This window comes from Cariama cristata, unplaced genomic scaffold, assembly GCF_000690535.1.
Source record: "Cariama cristata isolate BGI_N322 unplaced genomic scaffold, ASM69053v1 scaffold1210, whole genome shotgun sequence".
In the NCBI taxonomy this organism is placed as follows: Eukaryota; Metazoa; Chordata; class Aves; order Cariamiformes; family Cariamidae; genus Cariama; species Cariama cristata.
This window is the reverse complement of record NW_009592757.1, coordinates 14,807-31,322: the sequence shown is the minus strand read 5'-3', so window position 1 is coordinate 31,322 and position 16,516 is coordinate 14,807. Positions and strand designations below refer to the sequence as shown.

Genomic DNA, 16,516 nt, shown 5'->3' with positions numbered 1-16,516 from the left:
TGAACACTTCCACGGATGGGGCATCCACAGCTTCTCTGGGCAACCTGTGCCACTGCCTCACCACCCTCACCGGAAGAATTTCTTTCTCGGCCTCACCACCCTCACCGGAAGAATTTCTTCCTCATATCTAGTCTAGATCTGTCCTCTTCCAGTTTAAAGCCACTGCCCCTTGTCCTATCACTCCCTGCCCTTGTAAAAAGTCCCTCCTCAGCTTTCCTGTCGACCCCTTTAGGTACAGGAAGGCTGCTCTAAGGTCTCCCCGGAGCCTTCTCTTCTCCAGGCTGAACAACCCCAACTCTCTCAGCCTGTCCTCACAGCAGAGGTGCTCCAGCCCTCGGGTCATCTTCGTGGCCTCCTCTGGACTGGCTCCAACAGGTCCATGTCCTTCTTGTGCTGAGGACCCCAGAGCTGAAGGCAGGACTGCAGGGGGGTCTCACCAGAGTGGAGCAGAGGGGCAGAATCCCCTCCCTCGACCTGCTGGCCACGCTGCTTTGGATGCGGCCCAGGACACGGTTGGTTTTCTGGGCTGCCAGCGCACATTGCCAGGTCATGGTAAGCTTTCTGATGTCCAGTTTAAAAGCACTACAGCCCCATCCCTCCTCCTGCTCAAGACTCTTCACCTATAACTTCCTACTTCGAAATTTAATATTGTGCTACTTTCACACTGCAAAGATTCCCAAAAAAGGACGTGTTCACAAGGAGCACATACTACTAAAATAATGTCAAACTGCTTACAATGATGTCTCGTACTAATCTGTTTTTCAATGTCAAAGTAGAATGGATGCTCCTCAAAAAGAAGGATGAAATTCCACATGGCATCATTAATATACATTCTAAACTACTCCCTTCCAAGTTTGCTGCTTACAGCCAAATATGTTAGATGAATTCCCATAAAAGAGACTTCCGGCAATGAGGCTCTGACAGTTGTTTTAAGGGGTGAAGAGAAGGTATTTCTGGGTATTTGTCTGGCATAGAGGTCAGAAGATATTTAAATTTATAACCACAAGTCTACTACGCTCATCCTTATTGAGAAGTTATCTAGATGCCTATGTATGTCTATGAAATCCTTGTTCTCTCTAAAGTTGTTCTCTAAAGCTGTCAGAGTGATCAAGGGTGATCACACACAAGTCTTCCTTGCTGAACAACCTCTCGGTACCCATAAGGAGAATATGATACTACCACTGACCAAAGCTGACACAGCAGCAGCATTACAAGTATGGCCACTGTCTCTCCACCTCTAGGAAGCAAAACTTGCGTTCCATCTTCAGCTCTTCTGGGAAATGGTCTGAGAGGGGCAGACTAAGTGTTACTGTCTTATTGGACGGTTATCACTTGAAATGCCACTAATGACCCTCTTTTGATACTCTTACCTTATTTAAGAAAGGACTTCAAGGTTCTGATCAGGTAAGATCTCTTTAGTTATTATCACTGGTGCTACTAACATTGTCTTTACCTGATGAAAACTTTCATGGAGTGGTTCCTTTAGGGTAGAATTACCACAGTGTCATAATGTAATAGCATCCTCAGCATGTCAATGAACAGGGGTTTGCTCCCTCCAAGGAACAGAGATTTGAATTGAGACCTCTTTGCAGACAGAGCAAAAATCATGAACAAGAACAGGAATTCTGTCTTGTTTCCCATGCACAAAGACAAACGCAGGCAAACTGACTTCTTATTATGTTGACACGTGAAATAGCTATGTGTCTTGGCCAAATCACTATCAGTGCTGCCGAATAGAGGAGAAGTAATTCCAACAGTGCGGGTAAAAGGTAAGCAGTGTAACGGGACTGAGTCCTAGAGAAAACCTCCAACAACAAAGAAGCATTAAGAAAGTTTTAAAACTACTATTTACACAGACTTCCAAAAAGGAGAAAGTCAGCAAGGGAAACATCAAGATCTGCAAGCTGTGCTCCAATCTTCATGCACGTTAATCACACTTTCAGGAGGAACACAAATAGGGCTGGGACAATGTTGTCTAGTTTTCATGGAGCTGAGGGAGGTGAATTAGCTTGGAGTGACATTAATCAGATGGTTTGGGACTATACAAACACTGTCACAGACCGAAAACATGACTTTCCTCATCAAGAGAGCAGCGAAATGATTCTCTGTGGTTTTCATGCTTGTAAGATTTGTGATACTACTGTTAACATATACAGAGTAGCTGAACTGAAGCAACATACCCTGCTATTAGCAGATTCATACATATCTCCTTCCACTTTCCTGGCATAAGCCACCAAGTTCTCCATGCGGCGATCCTTCAGTGCTGCTGGATCAGGAGTGGGGAAGATGGCTTGGACACTACAAGAGAGGAGAAAGAATAAAAGAAAAATTCTTCAGAGAAAAAAAAATTCAATACAACTTCATGTTATTCACCCCAGACACTCCCTTATACCTCAGATATATAAAAGTATATCAAAATTGTTAAAAAAAAAAATCAATATTGTACTACTTCCCACAAGATTAAAGCAAATTCAGTGATGAAAAAAATGTGAGGTTCAACAGTCGAGAGTTTCAATACTTTTTTACTACAGCAGAGTGAAGTTACTAGCATTTCATGCTAATTTCATCAAACTAATTTCATGCCCACTCCTTAATGAGTATGAAGAATGAACTGAAGAGGAGGGTTAAAGGTAACAGCTCATCCTCAGTGGCTGAACATCTGAGAACCACTACTGATAACTTTCTCAACAACTTTTCAGCCCAGTAGTAGAACTGCTGTATTGAAATTCTTTAAAAACATTCAGGAAAAATACACAGTCTTGGTGAATACTTACAGTTTATGCACTAAATGATTGCGCAGGTCCTGAGTGACATGTTCATGCCATGCTTTCCTTACCCCGGTACTAGAAGGAGGCGCTGCCGTTGGCATTGAGCTGAGGTTTCCAACATTGCCAGAATTTGTGCCATCATTCATTAGTGGGCTAAAAAAAAAAGGACTGTTGCAGTACAAGAATGCAGAGTTTCATTGTATGTTTGATGCCTGAATTAATTTGAGTAAATGCTTTCATCAGGTCTAGCTACTGCATCAAACATTCTCTAAATGAAATCTAGGTATCAACAAACCGCAATGCCTAAAGCAGCAAAGCTCAGAAGTTTACAAGACACAGTATGAACGATAAAGAATCACAACTGTTAAGGTATTTGTACACTTATAAATACAAAATATTCTTCCTTTGGGAATTCATTTAAAACTACTAAATATTCTGGGGTTCTCTGGGGGACAAAGTAGCAGACACAGAATTGAAATAGGAAAGAAGAATACAGCTATAGATGTGACCAATCATTTCCACGCCAATACAATTAGTTTTTAAAGCATGCTCTTTATTTACATTCATAAGCATGTAAATAAATGTTTAATTGAGCAAGAATGAAAATGTGTGCATTACTTATTTGTCCCAAGGGATGTTGGAAGAGCAGTTTCAGAAATTAGACTAGCTTGCTGGTCTGTTGTTATTCCTCCTGCGGGAAGGTTCATCTGGTTGGCTCCTTTGGGATGAAATTAAACATCACTGGTACCCAGTTCACAATTTTGACAGTAACATGGCAAAACTACACTTTACTAACCCAACCGGTTAACAAAAGAAACAGCATAACAGATAAGTACTTTTATGATAATACCTGCTGTGGTGCATGTACGTAGCTACTTACGGAATCAAGTTATGTTCAGTCTGAACATTTTTTTCCTACAAAAACTAGTCTATTAAAATTTAAAATTTGTAAACTCTTGGGATTAGTTCAATCGGCTAAAAAGAAGATAATACTAACAATTAAGTTCCAGAAAGAAATTAGCATTTGAGACAGAACTGTCTGCTAGAACAGGTGTAATACTTGTGAAACCAAAATCCTTCAGCAATTCTGTCTAATCACCTCAGACAACAATAAGCTATGGAGTGTATTTTAAAAGAAACTAAAACTACTGCTATTTGGCAGAAGCAATATATTCAAAGCTTTCTAATATTCAAAAGTAAATGAATGGTAGTGTTTACAAATAGTGCAATTTTAAGTTATTAACTAACATGAACATAAAGTCACTACTCTGATCAAGTGAAATACTAGACTATCCGAAAAATTCAACAGTTCAGTTTATTTTAACACCTTAGTTTCTTGGTATTTTTTCCACCTACCTAATGGATTAATGGTCCTCATTTGCTGGTGAGCCTGAGGCTGCGCCGGCTGTTGGCCTTGTACCTGGGGCTGCAACTGCGTTTGAGGCTGGTTGCCATATGGCAGTCCAAGAGCAGCGTAGGCTCGCTGCATGGAGCTGGGGTCAATTGGATTAGGATTACTTAACGACGGAGTATTCTGCTGGCCTGTGCCAACAGAACCGATGGAATTTTGGATTCCACCAGCTGGAGACCCTAAAAGGGCTATAAAAAAGGAAAGGATAAGAGAAAATTGAAAATCAATGAGGACAAACAATAAAACAATTCATGCCAAGAATCAACAGAACATGCATATAGTTATATGGTATATATTTTGCTGCCAAAGGACAGAATGACACCCGAGATGTCAAGTGGGGAAACTCAGCCTTTGATTCTACAGGACAGAAACCACCCTAGCAATTAATACATGCAATCTAAAGAGAAGTGCTGTAAATTTTGGGCAGATAAGCCCCTAGTCACTGTAATACACAAATTATAGGCTCCAATATAAGGCTAAATAGGATTTGCATGTTTAGGACAGCAGACTAAGGGATGGGGTGCAGTGGGGGTCGCGGGGGATTAATTCCTCTACTTCCCTCTTTCCCATCAATCCTATTTTAGGTCAAAATATTTGGCTCCAGAACAGAGATCCTGAGTTCAGCAGAAATACTGTGTCCTTGGACACAAAGGTAATACTGAAGATCTGTCGGTAGAAATTTTCATTCCGAGCAGTCACTAGATGAATCCTTCGAAGGCCAAATTACCCTAAACCCCAAGTTATTCAGAGATATGAAAAGCCCTGATGGGTTTCAGATTGTACTGACAAAATCTAAAATTATTTGAAGAGTCAGGAAGGGGATGAGCCTGCCACAGGTTTTGGCAAATGATTTAAATAATGATCTTTAGGTATTCATTAACCTATATGACCACCATAACCAACCATCCTCTCTCACCTCACAAATGTATGGAAGAGTCATTTCCATTGTAGACAGGAAATGGAAACAACATGGAAAAGTAGTTTTTACTAAGCCCAAAAGTGAATAAAAATCTGCTTTCTGGTCCTCATTTTAGCTGCCATTCTAAGTAACAACATGTTACACTGTGAATGACACATGGAGTATATCCTTCACTACAGAGACACTGCATTTTGATAACTGAGACTTTGGTAGAAGTAATATATACTTCCCATTTTCCCCCTCAAGTAATTAAATATGTAACGTGCATTACAAATTTGTAAGCTAAACATAGCAACAATAATAGCTTTTAATATAGGCAACAACAGCTGTTTTATTGAAATATAGGAGAGGCTCATGGTTAGAAAAAAAATAAAATCAGGAAAACAAGCCTTCTGAGACATGAAAAGCATTCTCTAGACTTTCTTAAATGCTTACCCACTATGGAAACTGATAGAATTACTGAAAAAGATACACAGATGCTTTCAGCTTCCATCCAAGAGAAAACACACACATTACAGAGCCCAGACTTCTCCCTCTCCAGATGAGAATTCAATTTGATCTCATTTGCCAGAGAACTACAAGTAAATATAGTCGGAGATACCCCTCTCCAGAACAAGCAACCCCACAGAAAGCATCCTTTTTTTTCCCCAAGGACAATCCACAGCATTTTCAACACTGGGTTTACCATGGAAATGAGGTTTACGTATGCTTACACTCTGTGGACACATTCAGAATAACTTTTGAACTCACTTATCATTTCAAAGCAAGTTTAAAAACAAAGACAGAAGCTGACTGAGATCCTATCAGTTTTATTAAAAAAAAAAAAGGAGACACATATTAAAGAGCAACTGTATCACTTTCTTGTTGGACTTGCACATAGCACTCTGGAATCACACAGTCTAAGAGAAAGATGTCCTTACGCTAGTGCAAGCCAAGAAATAGGAAGTCTCTAGAAAGTTTAAATAGCACAAAACTCGTGGCACCCTGGAATTCAAAAGGCTTCAGAGGCTGTTGTGACAGCAATGGATCGATTCAGGAGCTAAGACAAAATCCAGCTTGTTAGACGATGATATTTCACTGGAAAAGTTACAATGAAAACCCCCCATATGCTTTCAGTGTTGGCTGTAACTCAGAGGCACATCTCTGGAGATGGTAGAATGACCACAGGTGATGCTGAAGGTTGGGAACAGGAAAAAGGCTTCCAGCCATCCCACTGAGGCTAGCCAAGCGTTTCACCATTCCTCATGCTCTTCTGGGGAAAAAAGCTGGCACTGATCTCCTGAGGACTGCAAGCTTAGCTTCAGTGTGAGCCTGAAGCCAAGGCAGGGCTTGCAGAAGTCAACCACCTCTTGCCCACAGCTTTGGGCTGAGCTTTGGCAGTGCCATCAGTTACTATGAAGCACAAGTTCAGCCCTTGTGTTAGAGCAGCTTGAGGAACCACGATCCAGTCAATTCTAGAGAAGTCTACTTAAGCAAGATCAGATTTCCAGATCTCTATTCCTGCCCCAGACCAAAGACTACTTATAAAAACTCGGTCTGGGTATTCATCAGAGTTGACAGTCTGAATGTCACTTTAAAAGTGACAACACAGGGAGTGAGTCTATCCTACACATAAAAAAGCCCCACTGTTTCTTCATAAAGCTACTAACATTATCACAAGGGGACAATGCATGAAGACCGCTATTTTGACTTGCGGTTTGAAAAGACTAAGGATCTCCAAGAAGTTCCACACGTGTGCACCTACCTATTCCAGCAGGCAAAACTCACTGAAGCTGGTGAACAGTCAAACGTTGCTTCAACATTTCAAACTGAAGTAGTATTATTAGGGGACAGACTACATTCTTACAGCCAGCAGTACACTCAGAATGTGGAAATGAGTGGCTCTGACCATTTGGTCTCAGCTTTTCTATACTTTATAACTCAATAGCATACTGTATTGAGTATTTTCACAACATCAAGAATCTGATTTTGAAGGTGTTTTTTTTGTTCACTGGTTTTACATGAACGCATGACATTATCTCATTCTATCAAACAAGATGGAGGAAAAGAGTATTATATTTCCATACTGGACAGACCAAGTGCAAATGCAGTCCTTTCTGTGGCAGATACCACAGGAAATCAAGTCACTGAAAATAAACACAGCAGTGAAACAAAGAGCAGTTATCAGATTAGGCCGCTGCTACACAAAGCAACGTCTACTATGATTTATTTTTTTTCACTCAACTGATGCTTCAGACATTGATGAGCTCACAACAGAAGCTACCAGTGTGACACAAGCTACAAGTGAGACAACTCTGTACAGGGCTGTTCACGTTCTAAATGCTTTAAAGACAACTGAGCTCCATATGTCCTACTGTTACAAAGTCACATGTGTTTATGTATCTTAAGAGTGAAAGTTCAAACAAGCAGAAGTTAAACAGTCCCCGAACTTGCTGAACAGCCCTGATTAGGCCCTCTTGGGCATATGCATTAGGATGTAATCTAAATGATCAAACACTATTTCATCTACGGGATTCCCGTTTCAGCGTGCAAAGTAGATAATGCTGCCTTAATGAAACTGCATTCATGTCTTCTAGAGGGGAACCCCATCACCCCTCCAGCTGATGAGAATTTATTTTAAACCCAGACTCCTGACACTATTTTAAGTATGAACGCTCAGCACTTCTCAAACCTGACCACGCCAGTGGAAGTAATATGTTAATCCATTCTCGAGAAGTGCGATTTAAATTTTTCATTTTGCTTCCAAATTCTGTAATTAAGACTTGTTCAGCAGCATTCAAATGCTCTGTCCCGCCACTCCTCCCTCTGCTCATTACATTCATTCCAGCCCAAAGCGGCTGGAGTAAAAATTCTGCTGGTGACCTTGACTCATCTCAGCACAAGCCTGTCCTGCACCCAGAATTAGGCAGGTATACAAAAGGTAAGTGTACACGATCATTAATTAAAGGCTGTATTATGAATAGACTATCATGGGCTAAGTAAAGATTTCATGAGTAACTTAAAGGTAGGAAGTATCAGTATTAAACTTCACCACCAATGCCATTTTAATTTTTATTTAAGTTAGGCATTAAACTAAAAGTCTTCGCAGTATAGCATCATATTAGTCAATGAACGGAACTTCTTAATCTGTGGGCTAAGGATCTATCATGTGGGTCAGTGGAACAACTGATAGCTGGTAGGGTCACCATTATGTATGATTTCCAGCACTTGAAAAAAAACAAGAGAGACACTTTGTTTGTCAATTTTACAGACAGTTACTGACAGCAAGACTTGAGCAAACTGCATTTCATTGCCAGTTTTCACAGGAAACAGGCTCTAGTGCAGATGTGGCTGCCTACTCTTTCTGAACACATTTCCCTGCGCACCATTGCACTCCTTCCTTCTCTACAAAGAGTTGGTTCCCAAATGCTCTATATCCAGCTCGTCTTTCATTTTCTGCCCATACCCAATAACCTACTCCCTCAGCCAGCTAGCTCCTAGTCCCTATTTGCATTTCCCTCATCAGATTCCCACCCTTCATCCCTGAGTCCACATACTCCAGAATTTCTGGTCCAGTCTTCTTTAAAATCACATTTTTAGATGAAGATTAGTCACCTCAAATTTACTCTCAGTCCAGCTTTTTCCTCAACTGCATTTTATTTAAAATTTTCCTACAAGGAAAAATACAGGGAAGGATTAGCTCCACATTCACAACTCCACCCTCCAGTCTCACTCAACTGAGCGGGGATCCCAATGATTTTCCAGCGTCCCCTGATCCTGGAACGCAGAACATCAAGCATTGCATGAGGATGACCCAGGTCACAATAAATGGTGAGGACAGCACACTTATCGCCAGTCGTAGGGCTGCAAGGGGACGCATACCCAGTAGCTGTTTGGTGGCACAAAACAGACCTGCCCAGGTCAGGAACAGAAGAATTAAGAAGCTCAAGCATGTGCATGACAAGATAAATCTTCAGAAAAATAACTGTTATGATAGAGCTATAAAACTAGGAAATATATCAACAGCTATTTGCAAGAGTTTAACTCAAATTGTGGTGGGCTGAGCAGGGAGCAAGAAGTACTTCCTAACAAAAACAACCCTCTCCAACCCCGAAACATTTCAGCCCGATTTCAAGTCATTACTTCAAAACACAGGAGTCACTGGCCTATTCAAAAGAAAAGCTTAATGTTTTAGCACGTGCAAAGCATCACTTGTTTTGCAATTCCCCCGCCGAGGTATACATGGTATACACAGTAAGAACCACGTGGAACAGTAAGAATTTCAAATTTGTCCCAACACGTCCTATTAACAAGTCATGTTACTATCAATAATTACAATAAAAGTTCAAGATTACTTAAAGTACAACAGGACTTGAAATAACAACGGTAAAACAGGCATGAGCACAGGAAGGAAGATTCTAGGACCCAAAGTCTTTAATGACCATCATGTGGTCATTCACTCTGCAAGAAAGACAGCCTGACAAAAGTAGCAAGGGTCACTATACTTCTCATTTCTTTTCCCCTTTCTAAATGTTCTCATCATGTTCTGCCACATGCAGACTCCCTCCTCCCCCCAATTTAGTAGAATCTATGATTATTTATTCCTGAGAGCCAACATTTTCTTCCAGTCTTAAACGAACCTAGCTTAGGTTAGTTTTCACCCAACCGGGCACAGTGTTTTCAAGTGCACATATTAATGTAAACCATTACACAAACATTTTTGAACATCTAAAAATGGGTATCCTTCATAATATATCTAACCAAGTCTTTTTAGTGTTCATCTTTTACCTTCAAACAAACCACGAGGTGTTAGGTGTATGACTCAGAGACATAATCCAGAACAAAGAACTTTGCACCTCAGCAGACTAAGCTGCAAATTTTCATGGTTACTACCACTGGATTACTGACAAATTGAATAGAAGAAGCAGATTTCATATTTATCTCCCCCGCACACAACAAGAGAGCCAAACTCTACACTCCATTATAATTCTGTTGCATTCAAACAACATCCTATTTGATCCCATAACAAAATTATTTTTAAGGACTGTTTTTGTTCAAGTGCCTTCTCTTTTGGTAAGCTATATGAATGGCATAAAAACAAATACTGCACAAACTACTTTTCTACAGCAGCTTGTATTGAAAAAAACAATTCTGTTGTGCTAGATGTTGTTAGCACTTTGATAACAACTGTGTAATAAGGATGTTACGCACAAATGGACCATGTCATATTAAAAAGCAAAGCTTTCAACACATTTTTTCGAAGGCCAAACATAACTAATCACTTGCAACAAATTACTACTTTCAACACACAAGACGTATCTTGTTTACCAGGAAGAAGTTTGGTAAAATGAAAACAAAGTCCTTACCTCCAAGTAGCTCTATATTTATAATTTTTCCAGCTTTGGAGGGGAAAAAAATTCCTCCTGAAACCATGAGAGCACGCTCAATGGATAATTTGGATAGTCTTACCAGCTACTCTCTCCTCTGCCTTAATCTCACCTAACCTAGGAGCTCTTCTCTATCCTCGAAGGTTTATTTGTGTTCCTCACTGCAGTCTCAGCCTAAATGGAAATTAGCAGAATGCTTCCAACACTATTCAAATGCACAAGCTTTGCAAGTCCTCCAGCTATTTTCCACTTCTTAACCCTTATTTAAATACACTTAGGCATAACATTACTTAGACTTCTAGAACTGCTGCATCTATGCTGTAAAACATTCTACCTTGGCATCTTTTCAAGGGATGTGATGAGAAGCAAACCTACCAACATAAGTTCTGTATTTTCCATTTCAGAGCAAAAGGGAAGAAATGCACCAGAAGTTGACTGCCCCCAAGCATCACTAACAGCTAAGTTATTATAAAAAACAGGTCATGGGCAAAACCACTATGATTTGCAGAACTTCAGCTAGTCTACACCAGCATTAAATACACTTAATCATTAAGATACCCAGACCAGATCTTTTTGTGCACAAGAATTCTGTTTTTTTTTTCCCCCCAACATTTTTCATTATTCTTAATCACTAGCATGTTGATTTAAGTTGTTTCTAGCAGGAAGAAAAATAATGAAGTAGCTTGTATCTTCCCAAAACCCCACCTACATCCAAAACTGCATTACAACTGGAATCTACTGACCCGCCTCACAACAAAACACCAGTCAGAAGCTGCCACATCCTTTACAAATGGATATGAGCTTAACCTGAGACTTTCCCTTTTCAATTATTGTGTATTTAAGTTATAAATTGCATTCAATGATGAGAAAGGAGAATTCACTAGTATATTCATCCTTATACTAGATTATTAAACAGCTACTAAGTTTGTTGGGACACTGTGAAAGTCTATTCCTACACTGCACATTTGATTAACTTTATTTTAACAGTATCATTCCATTGTGACAGCAGTAAATCAACTACTTACGTTGTTGATTTCTTTTGTCACTGGCATTCTTCAAAGGAAGGCACACAGGACAATCGTGACGAGTACAATTCTTCCAGTGCGAGATGATTTGTCTTGATGATGCACAATGAGCAACTGTAACAAGGAAAAACAACTGAATTAAGGTCACTCCTTCGTTAACTGGTTTTGAATTAACTCATCTCATTTTTCAGAGCAATGCTATTCTTTCTCCTTTACAAGCAATACTGTACATATAACTAAACACAGCTAAATGTAACTAAAATTTTTTGGGACCCACTAATGATGTCATAACAAATGAAGGAAACTAGTACTAAAATCTAAGACAAAGACATGTTGGACATGACACTCTCTTTATACAACAGCGGGTGAAAAAGACGCTTGTAAGGCTACATTGGTACTATCCTACTCTTAAAGGGCAAATATTGCATTCCGTATTCTAAAACTGACAACTGCAGAGAGATTAGAAATGGAAACCAGGCAACAGTAATGAAAAAGGGAGCAGCTGTTTAATTAAAGAACCAGTTTTGGCACTCATTTGTGCCAGGTATAAGGATCTTCTTGACAAGAACAACACTGCTGACAAATACATACGAAACCTTACACAGCTTATTTGCAAGAGTAACTTCAGCGATGTACTCTCACCTTGACAGGCCTTCCCAGCTTGACAGTGTGTCATGTGGTTAAGGACGTTTTTCATGGTTCGACAGTGCGGGAGGGCACAAGCCCTCACCTCTCCATTTGCTTGCTCGCGCCTCTGACATTTGTGAGCGTGAAGCAGCAAAACCAACTGCTGCTGGATCAGTTTGCGCTTCTCCGGATCCGCTGTTGGTCCAGTTGCCATTGCCTGTGTCGGTACGATTCCCACTTGCTGTACTTGGGTTTGCATCTGGGACTGAGAGAACAGATACTTTAGTATTACATTTGCAAGTCTTAATTCTGATCTTAATCTTGTATAATTATTTGAGTATCACAAGACTATTTGCCAAGCATTCTGCTATGCCTGGCTACAAAGATTATTACACCAGTCTCTTTCTTCTAACCTTGGAACAGCAAAATGTATTGAGAAGTTTCTCTGTTAGGACATTTCCAAACAATAGCTAAAGTAACAAGCCACCCAAAACCTTCTGTTTATTCAACAGATCACAATTCCAACAGGAATGAGCTCTTACCATGCTTGGAGGTGGAATTCAAATCTGGTTAGTATTATATTTTCATATTGTAGGTTTTACACACTTCAATCCTAGTTTCTTGTCTCCAATAGAAAAATCCAATGGCAGAAGACAGTCGAAATTATATGACTGTCTCTGTATAGTATAGTAAAAGGTAGAACTGATTTTCCAGTCCTAAATTAGCCTTTGTTCTCACAAGTGAGTGCTGATACTCCTTTCACAGAGAAAATTTCGAAGGTAAGAGGTATACAGTTTTCTCCCAGAAAGGGTCACCTAAATCTGGATTGCATTGTGTCTACTGAATTGAACTAGAGTTAACTACAGGGTGATGCTAGGTTATATAAGCTTGTAAAATCTGCTGTTTTATTTCCAGCACCCATTCTTTATGGACACACTTCTGTATCAATGCCTGAGCCCTGCCTGACAGAGCCCGCATACCCACAGAGATCTTCAGTTTAAGACATAGCTCAACAGTGCAGAAAAGAAATAGCTTCCTTAACACGTCATTTCTTCAGCACAGATTTAGAAGCTTTTCTACTACCTTCGTGGACCTTTGAAGGACAACAAATGTAGAAACCTGATTTTCAAAATTAAACACATCCATGGCCTGCAACGACTCCACTAGTAGGAGCAGATATGGAACTGCAAAAGTGCTTAAATCCCTGTGATTTGCAGCCTGAATTAATCTCATGGACAAACATGAAACTGTCCCAAGAATCACTTTGATTATGCACCATAAAAACAGGTCACCACAGAAAAGCTCACCAACTTCCAAGTTACCTAAGGAAAATCAGCCATTAAAAACATTTATAAATAGAATGTAGGAAGAACAGGATTATACTGGGGAGGTAACAGGGGAAATAGTTCAGTGTTGTCTACAGAACTACTAACCAAAGTCTGCTTACTACATCTAAGGAAAATCACACTTGAATATACCATTTGTAGCCCACTCTACTTTTAACCTTTGAGAAGGACTCCCCAGAAAATTCTACAGTCTACAAAACAGAGCACATAACAGCCAAAAATCTCATTTCTTTAAGTCAACAAAAGGTTCCCTGGCACAAGTTCTCACTACTCCAGTAGCAAGCTTTGTCTTCAGCTTTGCCACCTGCACATCAGGTTTTAAAGAGCTAGCTTTTCTTCTGGAACATGAAGCACACAAGATCCAAGTAGAAAACACAATGACTGGTATTTGATTGAGGAGGTGGGGACTCTGCCACCGAAGATGATTATGGTAAGTCTTAAAACAAAAAGGAATTGCTGCATCTGTTTGTCTTGAGCTTGCAAGAACACAGAGCAATAAAAGGAAAGAGGGTGAAGGAAACCCATCCACTTATGCTCCCAGTGCATGCAGCTGAAATTAAGTCTTCCATTTCTTCTGTGAACAAATCCACAGGAGCAGGTTTTGCTGAAACAATTCTTGGGTCACAAATAGGAAACAATTAGTTCAGCCAATCTGCAGAAAAACACAGAGACCATGCCAAAGAAAATCTTGTTGGAAGCGATGTTTCCATCCCGGTCAAAGAATTGTTTCCCAAGCCAAAGTTCTCCTTTTGTAATTACCCTACCAGTTAACAGACACGACTACAGCTGTATCAGCACAGATGCCCTGACCCAAAAGGATTTCTTGAAGATCAAGTAACAAAAAAGCAGAACAGTGGAGTATGAGTAGTTAGAAGAACAAGCAGTCTCAGTCCAGATGAGAGTGTCTGCAGGGAGGCACAAAAAAAGAACTCAGAACATTGCCTAGGCTCTAGAGAGTCATGTTGGTCACTATTTCAACCTTGTAAAGTCCTAAATCTGCAAATAAAATGAATTATTTTTCCACCATCTATCTTACTTTCAGGACTGCTGACTGTTTGAGGAAGCTGATCTCATCCTTGTTAGTTTGTCTTCTAAGAACAGTGGTCCGCAGGACCAGTTCAAAATCGGAGATACACTAGTGCACTGCAGTCACGCCAAAGATGCATAAATCCTCTATCAACCACAGAAATCATTCCACTCCAAAACAAGTAGGAGGCTTCATGTTGCTTCACCCAAATGACTAACAATTTTCTTGATGAAGTAGGAAATTCAGACACTTCTGCTCTCACAATTAAAACAAACACTTCAATGGTCAGATACACGAGGTAAAAAAAAAAAAAGATTGTTTTGCTTCTCTTGCTACCTTGCTGGGCTCCACCACAAACAGAACAAACAGATCAGGGGTTGAAAGTCTGCTAAAACCTCCGATACAGAAGGTAGCTTCATTAATCGGTTTTCTAGAAACAGAGTAATACAACACTTCTATAGTGTAAAGCAGCTATTAACACCACTTAAAATTATGGAAACTACATATTCATACAGGAAGATAATTCTGCCCTGTCCCTATTCTGAAAAGCAGAAACTTCCCGAGCTCCGGGCAGCACAGACACACAAGTATCTCATCTTCATGGACTTGGAGGGACACAAAGTTCCCTGGCAGTCTTACCTTACTGAGATGACCAGTAATTCTCTCTGTTTTGATGTGTTTATATTCAAAAGCACTCAACATTGTCTATCAAGATCAAACACTATGTTCCTTTTCTTACAAAGGTAGCCAACAATTTCAGTAGCACCAGTAATCTTTCAGCAGGTAAACAACCCAATACAGAACTCAGTGTCAGCCTAGCTTCCATATAGCATTACGTTTTAAAAATACATTTCCTCTTCCATAATTTCTTTTTATTTCCATGTTCTTTCCTTCTCCCTGATAGAAGAATACCACTGTCTGGAATCACTGTATTAGGACAAATCCTGCATTTAAAAAACATGCCTTTCAGTTCTTTACGACAGGTTTGTAATCAATCTACAGTGGACATTAGTGAGATAATTAAGAATCCACTGCCACAAAAGATTACTATTTTCTAATAGTAATTTTATGATCTTATAATATTACTATTTCACCAGGAATCTGAAGGTCTGCTTTGGCTGCAGAGGTTGGAGGCTTAGGCACTGTCACCACTTAAAGCGATGGCAGATGCTGTGTTAACCCCCTTTTGAGAAAGGAGAGGAGAGAAGGGAGAGAGACTTTTACAGGTTGGAAAATTAAAACTACTTTCATAAAATCGTAACAATGAAAAAGAGCATAATAATATTAATGCTAACACTACTAATAATAGAAATAGAAATACACAAAACCAATATTGAGGCTCCTGATGATGGTCAGGGAATTGCAGGCGGCAGCAGCTCACACCATGGCAGGGACAGGGTGGGCACCCGGACGTTCCGGACTGGAGCCCACAGCCGTCAGGAACCGGATTCAGGAATGCACGGATCGGGGGCGGAGGCAGGAGAACGAGCAGGGTCCCACAGGGATGGCGAGAGAGCTGGGCCCCGTGATCCCTGAGCTTTATACCGAGTATGACGTGGATGGGATGGAATACTGCATTGGTCAGGCCTGGGTCACCTGTCCCGTCCACGCTTTCCGGGAAGCGCGACCCTTTTACGTCTTTTCACTTGTTTAACCTAAGAGAGCCGGCAGTGACCTTGGTTCCCGTAGGAATGAGTCTAAACACGGGCCTTTCTGCATACCAATCCCACCGTTACTTTAGTAACAACTATAAACATCAAGCCTTATCAATCCTAAAAGCAGACACTGCTCAAAAACACACAGCCAGTTTCAGAAAGAGCAGCTACTAAGAAGAAACTTTACTGGAGGGAAAAAACAAAAATCTACCGAGAGTTGGTCCTGTTTTAGCCAAACCAGGACACACAAGCACAGAACAGGCTGCCACGAGTGGAAGCACTACAAGCACAAGCGCTTGCATTTGTGCCCAAGAGCCCCACAGTGCTGCATTTTCTCATCCAAGGAGGAGGAGGAATCAGAATCCGAGTCCG

At 40.4% G+C, this 16,516-nt stretch overlaps 1 protein-coding gene across 1 annotated transcript in view; it reads right to left on the bottom strand.

The window, feature by feature from the left end:
• The window catches only part of LOC104168524 (CREB-binding protein-like), a gene marked incomplete at its 5' end in the record, with an annotated part of 59,790 nt that overhangs the window by 36,931 nt on the left and 6,343 nt on the right, over positions 1-16,516 (bottom strand). The window contains 6 exon segments of the mRNA XM_009709174.1: positions 2,181-2,298; positions 2,775-2,921; positions 3,387-3,486; positions 4,125-4,367; positions 11,490-11,603; positions 12,132-12,381. Coding sequence (XP_009707476.1) covers positions 2,181-2,298; positions 2,775-2,921; positions 3,387-3,486; positions 4,125-4,367; positions 11,490-11,603; positions 12,132-12,381 — 972 coding nt within the window.